Consider the following 12,837-nt stretch of genomic DNA (forward strand, 5'->3'; position numbering starts at 1 on the left):
GTATTTTATTCGGTTTACTTTATTAATCGAGTGTGTTTATTATCAATAACTACAAAGAGTTAAAAGTCTCAAATGTTTATTATATAAAACCAAAATACAGCAAACCCGACTTAATAGTTTTAGCCAACGTGGTTTGATAAAAGAACAGTACTAAAGTGAACCGTGACTCGGACCCCATAGCACTACAGCGCCCCCTGCTGGCAGCTCTGGTACTGAGCCATAAAAAGGTAGAATTTTTAGTGCCAAAGCAATTGTATAATTCAGTATAATAACAAAGCAGCAAAGACATCGTCATAAAACCAATTTGCACAGATTGTCCAAAAAAAAACAAAAAAAACAACCTCCACGTAATATCCCAATTATATTATTTATAAATAATAAAGGAAAACAGAAAACAAACACTGTAAAAAAAATTCTATACAACTACATAAACATGTAATCAGATGACAGCTTTATAAATATGCCCTAAAAACTTATTGTAAGATAGAAATGGATCATTTTATGATAGAAATGGAACAATTACATAATCTATTTACAATCCAAACACAGTTCACATTTTCTCAAAAGCCTTAAAGCCTTACAATTTAAACACAACTATTTTACTTAAAAATTGAGGACATCTCCTCTGTTGTATTCCTAATATCTGTTAGAATATCACTAGTCTTCCTTGTTATTTAATGTTGTAATGCAGGTTGATTCATACCGTGCATTTGTAAGATAAAATATTTATGGTTGAAAAATCATCAGGTAATAACACCTTAGAATAGATTGCATATCAAATAATGCTAAAATAATAATAATTATTATTATTATTATAATAATTATAATATGCAAAAAACAAACAAACAAAAAACTACATTGTAATGCATCACAACTAAATAACTATTTTTTGCATGATTATGTTAAACATGTACAATCACATGTTCTTGGACAGACAGCAAATGGTGTTTAACACCAAAACTACACTGTACCTGAATGACAAAGGCACAATCATGAGAAATCATAATGCTGGGTGATCACATATTTCAGTATTTCATATTTATACTTTCATTGAGAATTACTGAGCCAAATTAAATTCCAAAAATATAAGCAACATACCTGCAAAACTAGCTAAAATAAATTCAGAAATACATCTACAGGTGTACATCTTTAAAAAGTAAATTTTTTTAAAAAGTGTTTGCTAGAAAACCTCCAAAGCAGTATCTGCTTTTTTTCTCTTTGTTGGGTTGATTTATTTATTTTAATTGAGGTCTGCCCAAGCACAGTCTGAATGTTGATAAATGGTCATACAGTAGTGTGATATTCACACACACATCACTAGCTCTGTGTTTTACTTGTGAGGAGGCTTCCTAGAGAGTGAGCATTTGTACTCCTGAGATTGAGTAAAAGACTTCCATTTGGAAAGCAGCACAAGGACAACTGTCTTCTCAGGTTTCTTACTTTGTGGAAAAATAATGAAAAGAAGTTCTGTTCTCATATCAGGTTTTCCCATTCATCACAGGCAATGCGTGTGAGTCGAAAACGTCAGTATCAGCATATGCCGTGTGTGTAGTGATTTAAATAAATCATAGGGTTGAATTCAGTCTGTTGCACAAATCAGCTCGTCTTCCTGTTGTTACCGAAAGAGTCCGAGCGGCAGTGGGAAAAGTCGATGAATATCCCGTCTTGATCGGAATCAACAGAGTCTACACCCTGCATGACAATGGTTTCAGGGCTTGAGGAGCAGCTAGTGGGTGAAGATGTGGCTTTGTCTGTCTCTGAAATGGACGTCTGAGCGTGTAAATGCCCTGCAGAGTTTTGGATAAAGATGGAGGGAAGGATGAGAGCAGGCTGTGCTGTGGCTCCACGCTTTGCCGTTGGTAAGGTGAGCTCGTGGTCAAGCGAAATCCCGGGGCTGGAGCTTGTCTCCACGCTGACGGATAGGGGGAAGCCCTGTTGCTCCATACAGGAAGTGACCTCACAGGCAGAGTGGCGACGGATACCCACGCTACCCACAGAGCCGACCTCCGTGTCGTACTCGGCCACGGGGGTGAGCATGGGGATGTTGTAGCTCTTGGAGCGCACCACAGGGTTGATGGAGAGGATTTCTGCAGGTTTGGACCACTGCAAGCGATTTTCTGTGAACAGTGAAACACATGGTACTGATCTCATTGCCTATCATCAGTAAACATTTAGAGTACATTTAAAAGGAAGAAGAATTTATCCTAGGATGTGTAATCATTTATACCACAATATTCAACACACACTACATCTTTATTGTGGGCTGATTTCAGTGCTGTCACTCAATCTCAGGAGGATTCTGCCTAGACACCTAGCAATTTTAGTGTAGGTTGCCCCTGCTGAATACGACATATACTGATTTATGGAGAGCACAATTAAGGGTGTTTTCATTTTTTTTTTTAAAAGAAAATAAATAAATTATCAACCATCATGCACAAATTTAGCATGTAATAATCACATCATATAAGAAATTACAAGCAAGAGCTAGTCTTGTTTAGAAAGCATAGCTCGGGTTTTCTTGTAAGCTGTGCAACAACTAAACAAATGTAATGAAATCTAGGATTTATTTTTTTGTTTTAGTAACAAATCTGCTAATCAGGCGTGTATAAATGTTACAAGTATGTATCTTCTCTCTGATTTAATATCATCACATTTATCAGATAATTTATGCTAAATCATAACGCATACCTATACTGCATGAACAGTGGGTGGCGTCGCAGTTGTGTGCACAGAGCCCATGTGTTCCCAGGTAGGGTGACACCACCTTCTGAATGAGTGACTCCAGCTTCAGGTAGTCTTCTGTCACACCTTGTGACTCGTGAACACCCTGTACATCGTTCACCCAAAGAAAAAAAATTAATACACATAAAAACACGCACAAATACAGAGTGGGTTTTTGCACGTGTTTTGTACCTGGAGGACCAGAAGCATCTGGACGATGGACGGAGGGACACGGGCACGCGGTCTAGACAGAGCTTCATCCAGCTTCATGTTAAGAGTTATAGTGTTCCTGAAGAGCAGCAGAGCCAGCTGTCGTACTGATGGCTCCTTCCCCTGAGTCATACAGCGTAACATAGTTAATAACAACGTGGGACCCTGCTTTCTTCTGACATTGAACTCAATCATGGACCAAATTATGTGTTATATATAGTAGGTTTTACAGATTACATTTTTTTTGTTTGTCTAGAGTCTAATGACCCAGATAGCTTATGTCTTAAATCTTCTTTCTGTGATAATATGATCAACTCAAGTATGGAAGATATATCAATCAGATATATTATACGATATGAGTGATGTAGCAGAGACAGCTCGGTATACACTGTTAAAAAATGATTCTGGTTTTAAAAAGATTTTAATTTGTGCATCTTCATCTTTCTTACTACAAGAAAATGACTTTTATGAAAGTAACTCTATATGCTTGATATCTTATTTCCTTCGTTAGGGACCGAGGCTAAACGATAGCTTATATAAGTCTTATTTGCGTAATACATCAATAAGTATGACATAGTGCTTTACTATGAACTAAATACATATTAGACCTTAAGTACACTCTTAAAAAAAAAAAAAAAATGCCGGAATTGTGACTCCTATTTTTAGTTTTCTAAAAGGTTTTTACTAGACTGAGGAACAGGGAACTAAACCATATCCACAATAAATGTGACCATAATGTTAAAAGAGCTTTGTGATGGAAAATAAGTGTTCGGGTTTATTTTGGCAACAACACAAAATACTAAATGCAAACACAAAAAGAATCATGGATTAAAACGTGTTTTTTCTTCCTAGAGCCTTGCTCTAAAGAGAGTTTATATTCAGTACCACAACTGTTTCATGTTTAAAATCCAGTGTGTGATGCCATAGCCGAGACCTGCAGGCGGTTTATCTTATCTTCTGGTAAAAAAATGGAGATAAAGCTTGAAACATCTGTTGAACAATTAGTGGACACTGTGTGAGAGGTCAGTGTAGATGGAGTGGCTACCTGGACTGGGTGAAAGATGGCTTGTAGCATGGAGAGAACGTCACAGAAGAAGAAGTCCCAAGTCTCAGCCAGGGAGTCGAGTAATTTCTGACCTGTGAAAGAATTCACAGTTGTAGTCTGAGGACTGAGACCATGCATCAGTCTTGTATTCACAACTTCCATCTATCCATCCATTTTCTTTACTGTTTACACAGTACAGCATACAGGATGCCTACAATGAATGTGCCTGGACTCGTGGAGGAAACTGGAAACTCCCTAAGCGCTGGGAGAACATACAACCTCCAGACACACAGGCTGGAGGTAATAATAAACCCCCAACCCCAGTGGTGTGAGGCAAACATGCTAACCACTAAATATTTGTGCCCCCATTCACCACTTACTATTACTATTTTATTACTATACAATTGTATCTAGTGTGATGGAGACCCTAAAAGGTGTGCGGTCACTAAAGGTTTTGTTATTTTACCTTCATAGAATCTTATTTTGTCCCTTAGAATGACCATCCCTTTGGTCAGAAGCTGGTTCTGAAAGAGATGGAAAAATGAGAGGGGAGAGATAGAGATTTAATAACTGCTTAATGAATCAGCGTATTGTGTCAACATAGACATCCGTTTTTATCAGGCTGCCTTACCTGCAGATACTCAGTGAAAAAAGAACCCAGTTCAGTTTTCAGCAGCTGCCTAAATAAAAAAGAACCACCAAGAGATCAGTCTGTTAATGAACATCCTGTCATGTTTAATATACGATTGATATACTAATATATTCCATTTGTAATCTTTATGTTTGCCATATAAATTAGTATAAGTATAAATTAGTATAATTATTTATATTAAATCGAGATAAAAATGTAGTCATTTAGTACTTGTTGTAATATAGACTGATATAATTTGGTATGAAGTCTTTGAATTCTTAACATTCTTTCTTATACTGTATAAAACTCAGATATTGAAATTATAAAGCACTCATGAATAAAAATAATTAAATATATCCCTTAAATATATATAATGTACCACAGGACTGTTAAATTCTCAAATCTGATTGGTCAGAAGGTGTTGATGGTTGGTTTTTATATTAATTGCAGCAGTTATAGGAAATATAAACACTTCTAGAACGACGCTTGACCATTCAAATTAGTGGTCGAAAACTAAGTGTATAAAACACAATAGTACATACAGTTGAGTGCCTGTACTACACAAAGTAGTGTGTCAGATATCGCTGACGTTCCTTCCTTATTATATGTAACCGAAAAATACTGATACTGAAAAATACCAAAGTGACTGTTCAAATGTTTGCATTTCCATTTCTAAAGAGCTCTTTGCCTACCTCAAGTCAATTACCTCCAGCTAATTTCATAGGCTCTGAATAGTGTTGGGTTATGACATTAAGCTTAAATACACACCCCGATATCGTTGCTGGCACTTTTGTCCTAACCTCGAAGAGATAAAAAAGCCAATCTTTTCTAATAATTTTTTCTGTTTGCTTTAAATTCGTTTTGAATTAATTTCTTTCCTCACTATACACCATAGATGATTTCTATAGTTATAATGTTAGAAATTATGCAGTGATGCTAAAAGATATCGGTGTGTAAAAACACCATTCCTATACCCTATAGTTTTCATAATCTATATCCATTTTGGTACAGGTAACAGAACAGCTATATAAAGTCACATGGTACAGATCTGATAAGCAGTTGACTGAAATTACTTGCTTGATTTACAGACTTGACTCACCTTACGCCTTCATTGAGTGTGTAGAGCTCATTGTCAGCCAGTCCCTTCTTTTGGAAAACACCAATAACTGCATTGTGAATGCTGTGATAAAAAAAAAGTACAAAGACAAAGGAACAGAATCTATAATAAATCTATCATTTGAATGTTTAACAGAAACTATGCTGCTTTGACTGCATACTGTAGATGGATTTAATTCGCTAGTCCGAGTGCACAAGGGTAGTTACATTGGCAATTACCCAAAAACACAGAATATAAGCACATTATTTATAAAGTCAGGCGGTGCAGACGAAGGTCACCTGTTCCATGTGGCATTTGGCCCAGATCCTCGTTCCTCCAGCGATGCCTTCTCATTCTTGCCCAGCTGACTCAGGTTTGGAGAGCTCACTAACCTCAACCGGTACAGAGTCCTCATGGTCATGTGAAAAAGAAAGAGAGAGAGTAAGAGAGAGAGACAGCACAGTTAGCACAGTTTGTCCCAAGCTGAGTGTGACAAAGCCAGGAGTAAACATGACTCAGGGTGAGGGTGGGAGGGGAATGTGAAAGTACGATTTAACAGCTGGCCAGGAGTCAAAAACCGTCTTTCTTCAGAAATCAATTTCCTTCCTCATTTTTCTTTTCATTGCTTTAGTTTGAATTCTATTATCAGATTCTTCACTTTAGCATATATCTATACAAACACACAGATCTTAAAAAAAAACATCCTTGGTGTAAAATGTTGTAAAAGGTAAGGTAATGTAATATAATATTTAGTGCTCTCCAGAATTATTGGCACCCTTCATACAAATGAGCAAAAGTATACTATAATCAAATCATATAATCAAAAACTACATTTTTTATATTTTAAATAAGTACAAATTGACATTATTAGTAATATATTATTTATTTTTTATTCCCCAGGAACTACTGTATGTAATTGCTTTTAACAATGTTTCCCTGAGGTATAAATACGATGCTGCGCATGTGTAAAACCGCTTCGTCTTTCAGAAAAAACTCAGTAATAAATTTCTAATAGCTGTTTCTTCCAAAAGAAAAAGATAATCTTTTGACAAATCGAGTAACGAATAAATAAATTCTCTCAAGTCGACAAGAAAACAGGAAATGGACCCATGTGTAGACAGTGAGTTTGGTGAAGGAGGGGAAATGGCTCAAAGATCACAGATTTTTGAATTGCAAAGTTGTTGATTCTTGTGGTTTTCAAGTTTCAAAATCATCCGTTAAAAACCACTTTCACAACAATAAGCTACTCATTGGAAGATTCAAGCCCTTTCTGAAAGCATCTCAAAAAATGCAGTGCCTGAACTTCAACAAGCGTTATTAGAACTAAAATTAGCATCATACGTCATGGTTAGATAACGTTTTATGGTTATCAGCATTTTAGTGACAAAAAGGGGGCTGCATACAAGGAAAAGCAGCTGATATCCAGTGTACGATATGGAGGCTGCTCACTGGTGCTTGGCTGTGTATTGTGGTTATTAAAGATTGATGGCAAATTCATTTCGATCTTGGTTGCCTCTACCAGGAGGTCATTATTTGGCTATATCTCCAAAATTGAACCTTACAGAAAACCCGTGGTTTGAATTAAACCGAGCAAAATCTACACGCACAAACCTACAAACATAGGTGCTTAAATGCTACATGACGTAGAGAACAAAAAGTGTTCTATCGTAAGTATACGACTCAAAATGTTGAGATCGGAATATCACTTATTCCATGTGTTGCTCCTGTTGACACAAATTCAACTCTGTGTGGCGTTCTCTCTTTTTTCTCTCCACACTAGTAGTTTCAGAAGTGCAGTGTTACGTAAGCAAAGGTTAGCACTGCAACTGTGTAAGTGTGATAAGGTAGGTCTCAGAGCAGAGAACTCAAAACTATGAAATGAAAGGAAGTAAAAAAAAAAAAAGAGAGAAGTAAGCACTTGCCAAAGATGATGCAAGTAATCTGATGCAGACTTTAAAGGTGGATTTCTTTACATTTACTTTTTATATCATTTTGGCAAATGCTTTTATCTAAAATGTCTTCCAATCCAACACCTAGCCATTGATAGAGCTGTGTTCTCTATAGAGCCTTCTGCTACCTGTTATGTGCCATGTAATTTTGTGGAACATCTGCAGGACAAATTTGTTCCTGTTATCAATAACAGATCTAAACTTTTATTTATAACACTCATCAGCTATTTTTTTCCTCTCGCCTTTCTTTCAGTAAAGAAAAAATTTCTTTACTGATTTTTTACAAAGCTGCTACATAAATGTTCTATAAACATAGTATAGTATTTAAAAAAAACTATATCACCAATTATAGGATTTTCATTGTTAAATAACAACAAGTTTGTAATCCATACATTATTAGCCTTTGATTATTCAGAGCATCTATTATGAAGTCCCTATGAATAAGTTGTTGCTATAGAAATGATCACATTAATATAAAACTGTGATCTGAATTACAGATGGCACGGCTGTTGTAAGACAACATTAATCAACACTTTCTGTCCAATTCAATAGTAGTATAATTAAAAATAACACCTTCTGACCAATCAGTATCAAGAATAGAACAACGCTGTGGTGAAAAATCACCAAATATTATGAATTGATTTGTTCTTGTTTAAAAAAAAATTGTAAGAAATTATGGAATTTCCTGCTTAACCCTCATCCACGCCGGATTTTCAAAATGAGACGCATAAATAGAGGTAGCATAATATGACTGGAATTCAGTGGGAGTGAATTCACTGGAAGCTCAAAAGCCAAAATCTGGGATTTCAGCTCACCTAAATGTCCTCATGTGTCTAGGTCTGTTCATTAAAGCTACAGACACCGCTGTGAAAGCAGGAACAGAGTGTGAATTATAAATGAGTCACATTTTAAAGCTCAAGGTTAAACATTTCACGGATGAATTTGTGAGGCAGTGTTATTGTGCGATTCTCCCTAGTCCACGTGCTTGTGTCATTTGTAATGATGTCAAGACAAGCCGAACTACGGGAGCCATTTCAGGAGTTATTAGTTTATAGCTATTACATTAGACTACTGATATATGATCATTAGGCCGTAGTGATCGCTCTTGAAACAGACCGACAGACTGATAACCAGGAAAGATAGACCGTCTGACATCAATTGTGGAGAAACAAAAAAATAAATTGTTGTTGTTTTTTTCTTTTTAAATTACACTGTTGATTTATGCCCCAATTATTCTGAGAGATACCTCCTGATAGGGTGTGTACTGGAGTCCATGTGAAGGCAGTGCGGTAGGGACGCCAGGGCCGAGAAGCTGAACGAGCCTGTTTTAAGGTTGCCTGGTCTGGTGTGTGTCCCACTCAAATCTTCCAGCATCTTTATTCAAGCAATGCAGAGAGACTCCAACATTCATTCAGCATAAAACTCCTGTAAACACACAATGAAAACAAGTTTTATATAAAAGTGCACAGATATTCACAACAATGTGGATATATTTTAAGACTACTATTGTAAATAATTCCTGTTTAATGTTTATCGAGTTAATGGACTTTCACCCCAATTGCTGTTCTTTATTGTACAACATCGGGTCTGCATTTATGTACTGTATGTGTCTAAAATTGCTTTTTTACTCTATATAATTTCTTGAAAAAGCATATTATTAAAAAGCATTGGTATTGATCATGTTTCTATCACGTAATGGATATTTTTATTAGAATGTTCTAAAATATAAATGTGGTTTTCCTTGTCATTATTAATCAAATGCCTTATATTAAAGAGTTACAGTGTAATTGACTATTTACTTTGGTTTTAAGGTTCATATTACATGTAAGCATGGTATGATATAGCTATGCAAGTCAGTAGAAGTACCCAGTGTAGTGTCTTTTACAAATCCAAAAACCCACACACAGCACAGGGATTTATTTTGTGAGTGGATGGGCATCTTTTTCTGCTTCATACTATTTTAAATACAAACAAATGCGGCACAGATGCTAAATCCTGTTCCAGTATGCTCCAGTACAAAATAAGGAATGAAAGAGTAATAAAACCAACATAATGTGTGTGGGTATGTGTATGTGTGTGCATGTGTGTGTGTGTGTGTGTGTGTGTGTGTGTGTGTGTGTGTGTGTGTGTGTGTGCGTGTGTGTTTCTGTGCGTGTGTGTTTGTTTTCAAGTAAAATAATAGGTTTTAACTGATGTATAATTGTAGCATGTATCAAGGTCTAACATTCTTTCATTGTGTACTAGAAGGAGGAGTTTCACTGTGGGCAACAGACTAGCCAGGGACCTGAAGTGGTATACAAAAGTTGTAATTTTACTCAAAATATAACAAGAAATATGCCCCACATAGACTGTACAGTGACAAAAGCTTGTGTATAGTTTGTAGGCTTACTTCAATTCAGTATATAGGTAATTAACACATATTAAACCATAGCACCCCTTGTCATTGCAGTGCTAACATCAGTTATACATCTGATGTGCCTTTAGTATCTATGAACATCTAACTATACACCTTGTTTCTTGAAAGACACAGATAAACGTGCCACCCCCTACCGATACTTCATTTTTGCTGGATCATCCTAGAACAAGACATGGATTATTTTTCGAATAAAAAAGCAAACGAATAATACTACTAATAAAATAATAAATAATTATATAATAGTAATACATAATAAATAATAGTAAACCTCCATGGTCACCCTATTTCAAATACAGAGTTAGTTTATTTTCACAACAACCAACTGGTGTGCTCAGTCATTCAGTACGCAAGCATCATGAACGGGGTAAAAAAAGGTCATTTATTTAAAAAGTAAGCAAAAGGGATGAGGCAGAAGAAGCAAAAAAAAAAAAAAGTAATGGAGGCGTTGTCTCTGTTTATAAAACTTGTTGGCCCATGACACAAAATTCAACCCCTTTTTATATGACTAATTTTGGATTTCTAAAGAAAGCTGAACAAATTGTGACATGAGGAGGAGGCTGTAAGTTACACTATTGAGTTGTGGAGTAATATGTATAATTAGGCAAGATAAGAGAGACATTTATTCCACTAATATCAGTATGCATGTTATATCTTCTATGTTATTTTAGTTATATTGTTTAAAGAGCATAATAATTTATAAGTCTTAGTAGTCTGAGCAATATTCCTGTTGAGAGGTTTTGCGTGACTGAACCCAACATTCTGAATTGTAACACAGGAAATGTGCAGTTGACTTGTGAAGTCTCGCACTGAATCACTGAAATCTTATGACTGATTCAGCTCAGATGATTTGAATTGATGTGTTGATTTAAAAAACAACGAAACAAATGATTCAGCACCAAACATAAAACCATTCTCATTCATTTCAATTGACTTTAAATATAGTATTCTCAATTATAAATTGATTATTCAGACTGATAATTGAGATCAGTTTTTATTAAAGACAGTGAAGACGTGTGTAATAAATGATTCATATTTTCAGGCTAACTTGAAAATAGGCTTGGCCATAACTTTGATACTTAAAATAGTCCTTCTATGCATATATATCATATGCAAATTAACAGTAGGTCCACTCAAGATTGTATATAAAGTTAGTAACATATGTGTCAGAGGCTACTAAGATTAAATCAGACTGTATCATGGCAGAATCATCAAATATTGAATCATCGCCTTAATATCAAAACCGCATTGTATCATGTGGAGACTATAGTCATTCAGGTTTACATCCCTTATCTCTGGCTATATAACAACATTCACTAACTCTAGCAAATGAAGTGCTTGGATCACTGTTGTGTTCTCCAGGACCTATTCACTCCCACTTCCACTTGCTGGATCCCTTGGTGTTCTGCTACTTCACATATTTTACACTGATCAGTGCCTTTTTTTCTTCATCCCAATTTAGCATTTACTCTTAACTGGCACAGGACCTTGCTGGAAACTATACGTAAGCATTCAGTGGTCTTGTTAGAACGAGGAAACAAACAAAACAATGAGCAACGTGTTTAAAACGCGACACCTAGCGGCAGAGGTGTTTATGCGCAGTTCAACAAAGAGCTACAACAAAAGGCTCGTACATCAGTGAACCACCTCGCCTTCACTAACACGTGCTCTGTCTGCCACAATGCCACAATGCCACACACACACACACACACACACACACACACACACACACACACAAATCCTCTTACAGGAAAATACAGTCTCGTGATGTGTGATTGTTTTGCATCTTTAAAGAGGTGCGTTTCGGTGGAATAAACGTGGACAGGTAAGATCAACATCAGTGCGGCTTCAACTCCTATAAGAGACACCGAGGACATGAGACTTCCATTATTTTAGTTTCTTTTCTAGTCTGTGTGTCATAAGCATTTAAAGCCCCGTCCATATCATATAGACTGTTATTCTAGGGGTGGGTGGTGGATGGGGTAGGGTGTAAGGGGGGGTTCTCCCCGGTACTCGGTGTACTTACAGGCGGATTGGACGCGTTCCCATTATTTAGCCACCAAACAGCAGTATTTATAGCAGCAGAAATAAGCAGAATAAAATATATCATGCAAAAAAAAAAGTGCATTACTCTGTAAGCTGTCTTCACTCACCATCATTCGCGCTTGCGTGTAAACTGCGTGTAAACAATCATGGACACCTCGTATACGGTAACTTTGGAAAACAAACAAATAAATAAATAAAATAAAATAAATAAATAACAGTACAAAAACAACGAACGGGAAGAATAAAGAGATCAGATGCACGAAAGCTTGTGTGTATCCTGGGCGTTATTGTTTTCCAGTGAAGTGAGTTGAATGAGTAAATGCGGATGTGGGGCAAGGCGGCTTCCTCCTGTCATTCCTGTGGTATCTCTAGCCTCTCTTGCCCCTCCTACACGCGCCCGGTTTGCAGACTGAGCGCGCGACCAGACGCTCCACCAGACTGTGTGCGACGATGTGCGCGCCTGGGGACGTGAACGCGCGCCGTACACGACGCAGTCGAAGAAACAGAGGGCTCGAGCTCAAATATCGAGCTTTTTTGAAAATATAGTAGACTGCATTGCACGTCCATTGGTTCATCTTTCAGGATGCTTTTTATCCTGCACAGGAGGATACACCCAGTATATACAACACAGAAGGGACTGTCTGTGTAATCTGCCTTGGTAGTGCACTAAAATATTGATTGAACCGATGTTGTAGGACAGTGGTGCTTTCTAGTATAATGTAATAT

At 36.6% G+C, this 12,837-nt stretch overlaps 1 protein-coding gene across 1 annotated transcript; it reads right to left on the minus strand.

Moving 5' to 3' along the window:
- Nucleotides 1-59: 59 nt before the first annotated feature.
- Nucleotides 60-12,480, minus strand: prr5a (proline rich 5a (renal)). The gene is made up of 10 exons (XM_027135748.2): nucleotides 12,219-12,480; nucleotides 8,899-9,077; nucleotides 6,003-6,113; nucleotides 5,707-5,787; nucleotides 4,608-4,656; nucleotides 4,443-4,500; nucleotides 3,977-4,068; nucleotides 2,914-3,054; nucleotides 2,689-2,827; nucleotides 60-2,117 (listed from the first exon to the last, which is right to left on the minus strand). Exons 2-10 carry the CDS (start codon nucleotides 9,024-9,026, stop codon nucleotides 1,597-1,599), a joined length of 1,320 nt encoding a protein of 439 aa, XP_026991549.1. The 5' UTR covers nucleotides 9,027-9,077; nucleotides 12,219-12,480; the 3' UTR covers nucleotides 60-1,596.
- Between the last annotated feature and the right edge of the window lie 357 nt (nucleotides 12,481-12,837).

The sequence above is a fragment of the Tachysurus fulvidraco genome, chromosome 17 (assembly GCF_022655615.1).
Source record: "Tachysurus fulvidraco isolate hzauxx_2018 chromosome 17, HZAU_PFXX_2.0, whole genome shotgun sequence".
Taxonomy (NCBI): Eukaryota; Metazoa; Chordata; class Actinopteri; order Siluriformes; family Bagridae; genus Tachysurus; species Tachysurus fulvidraco.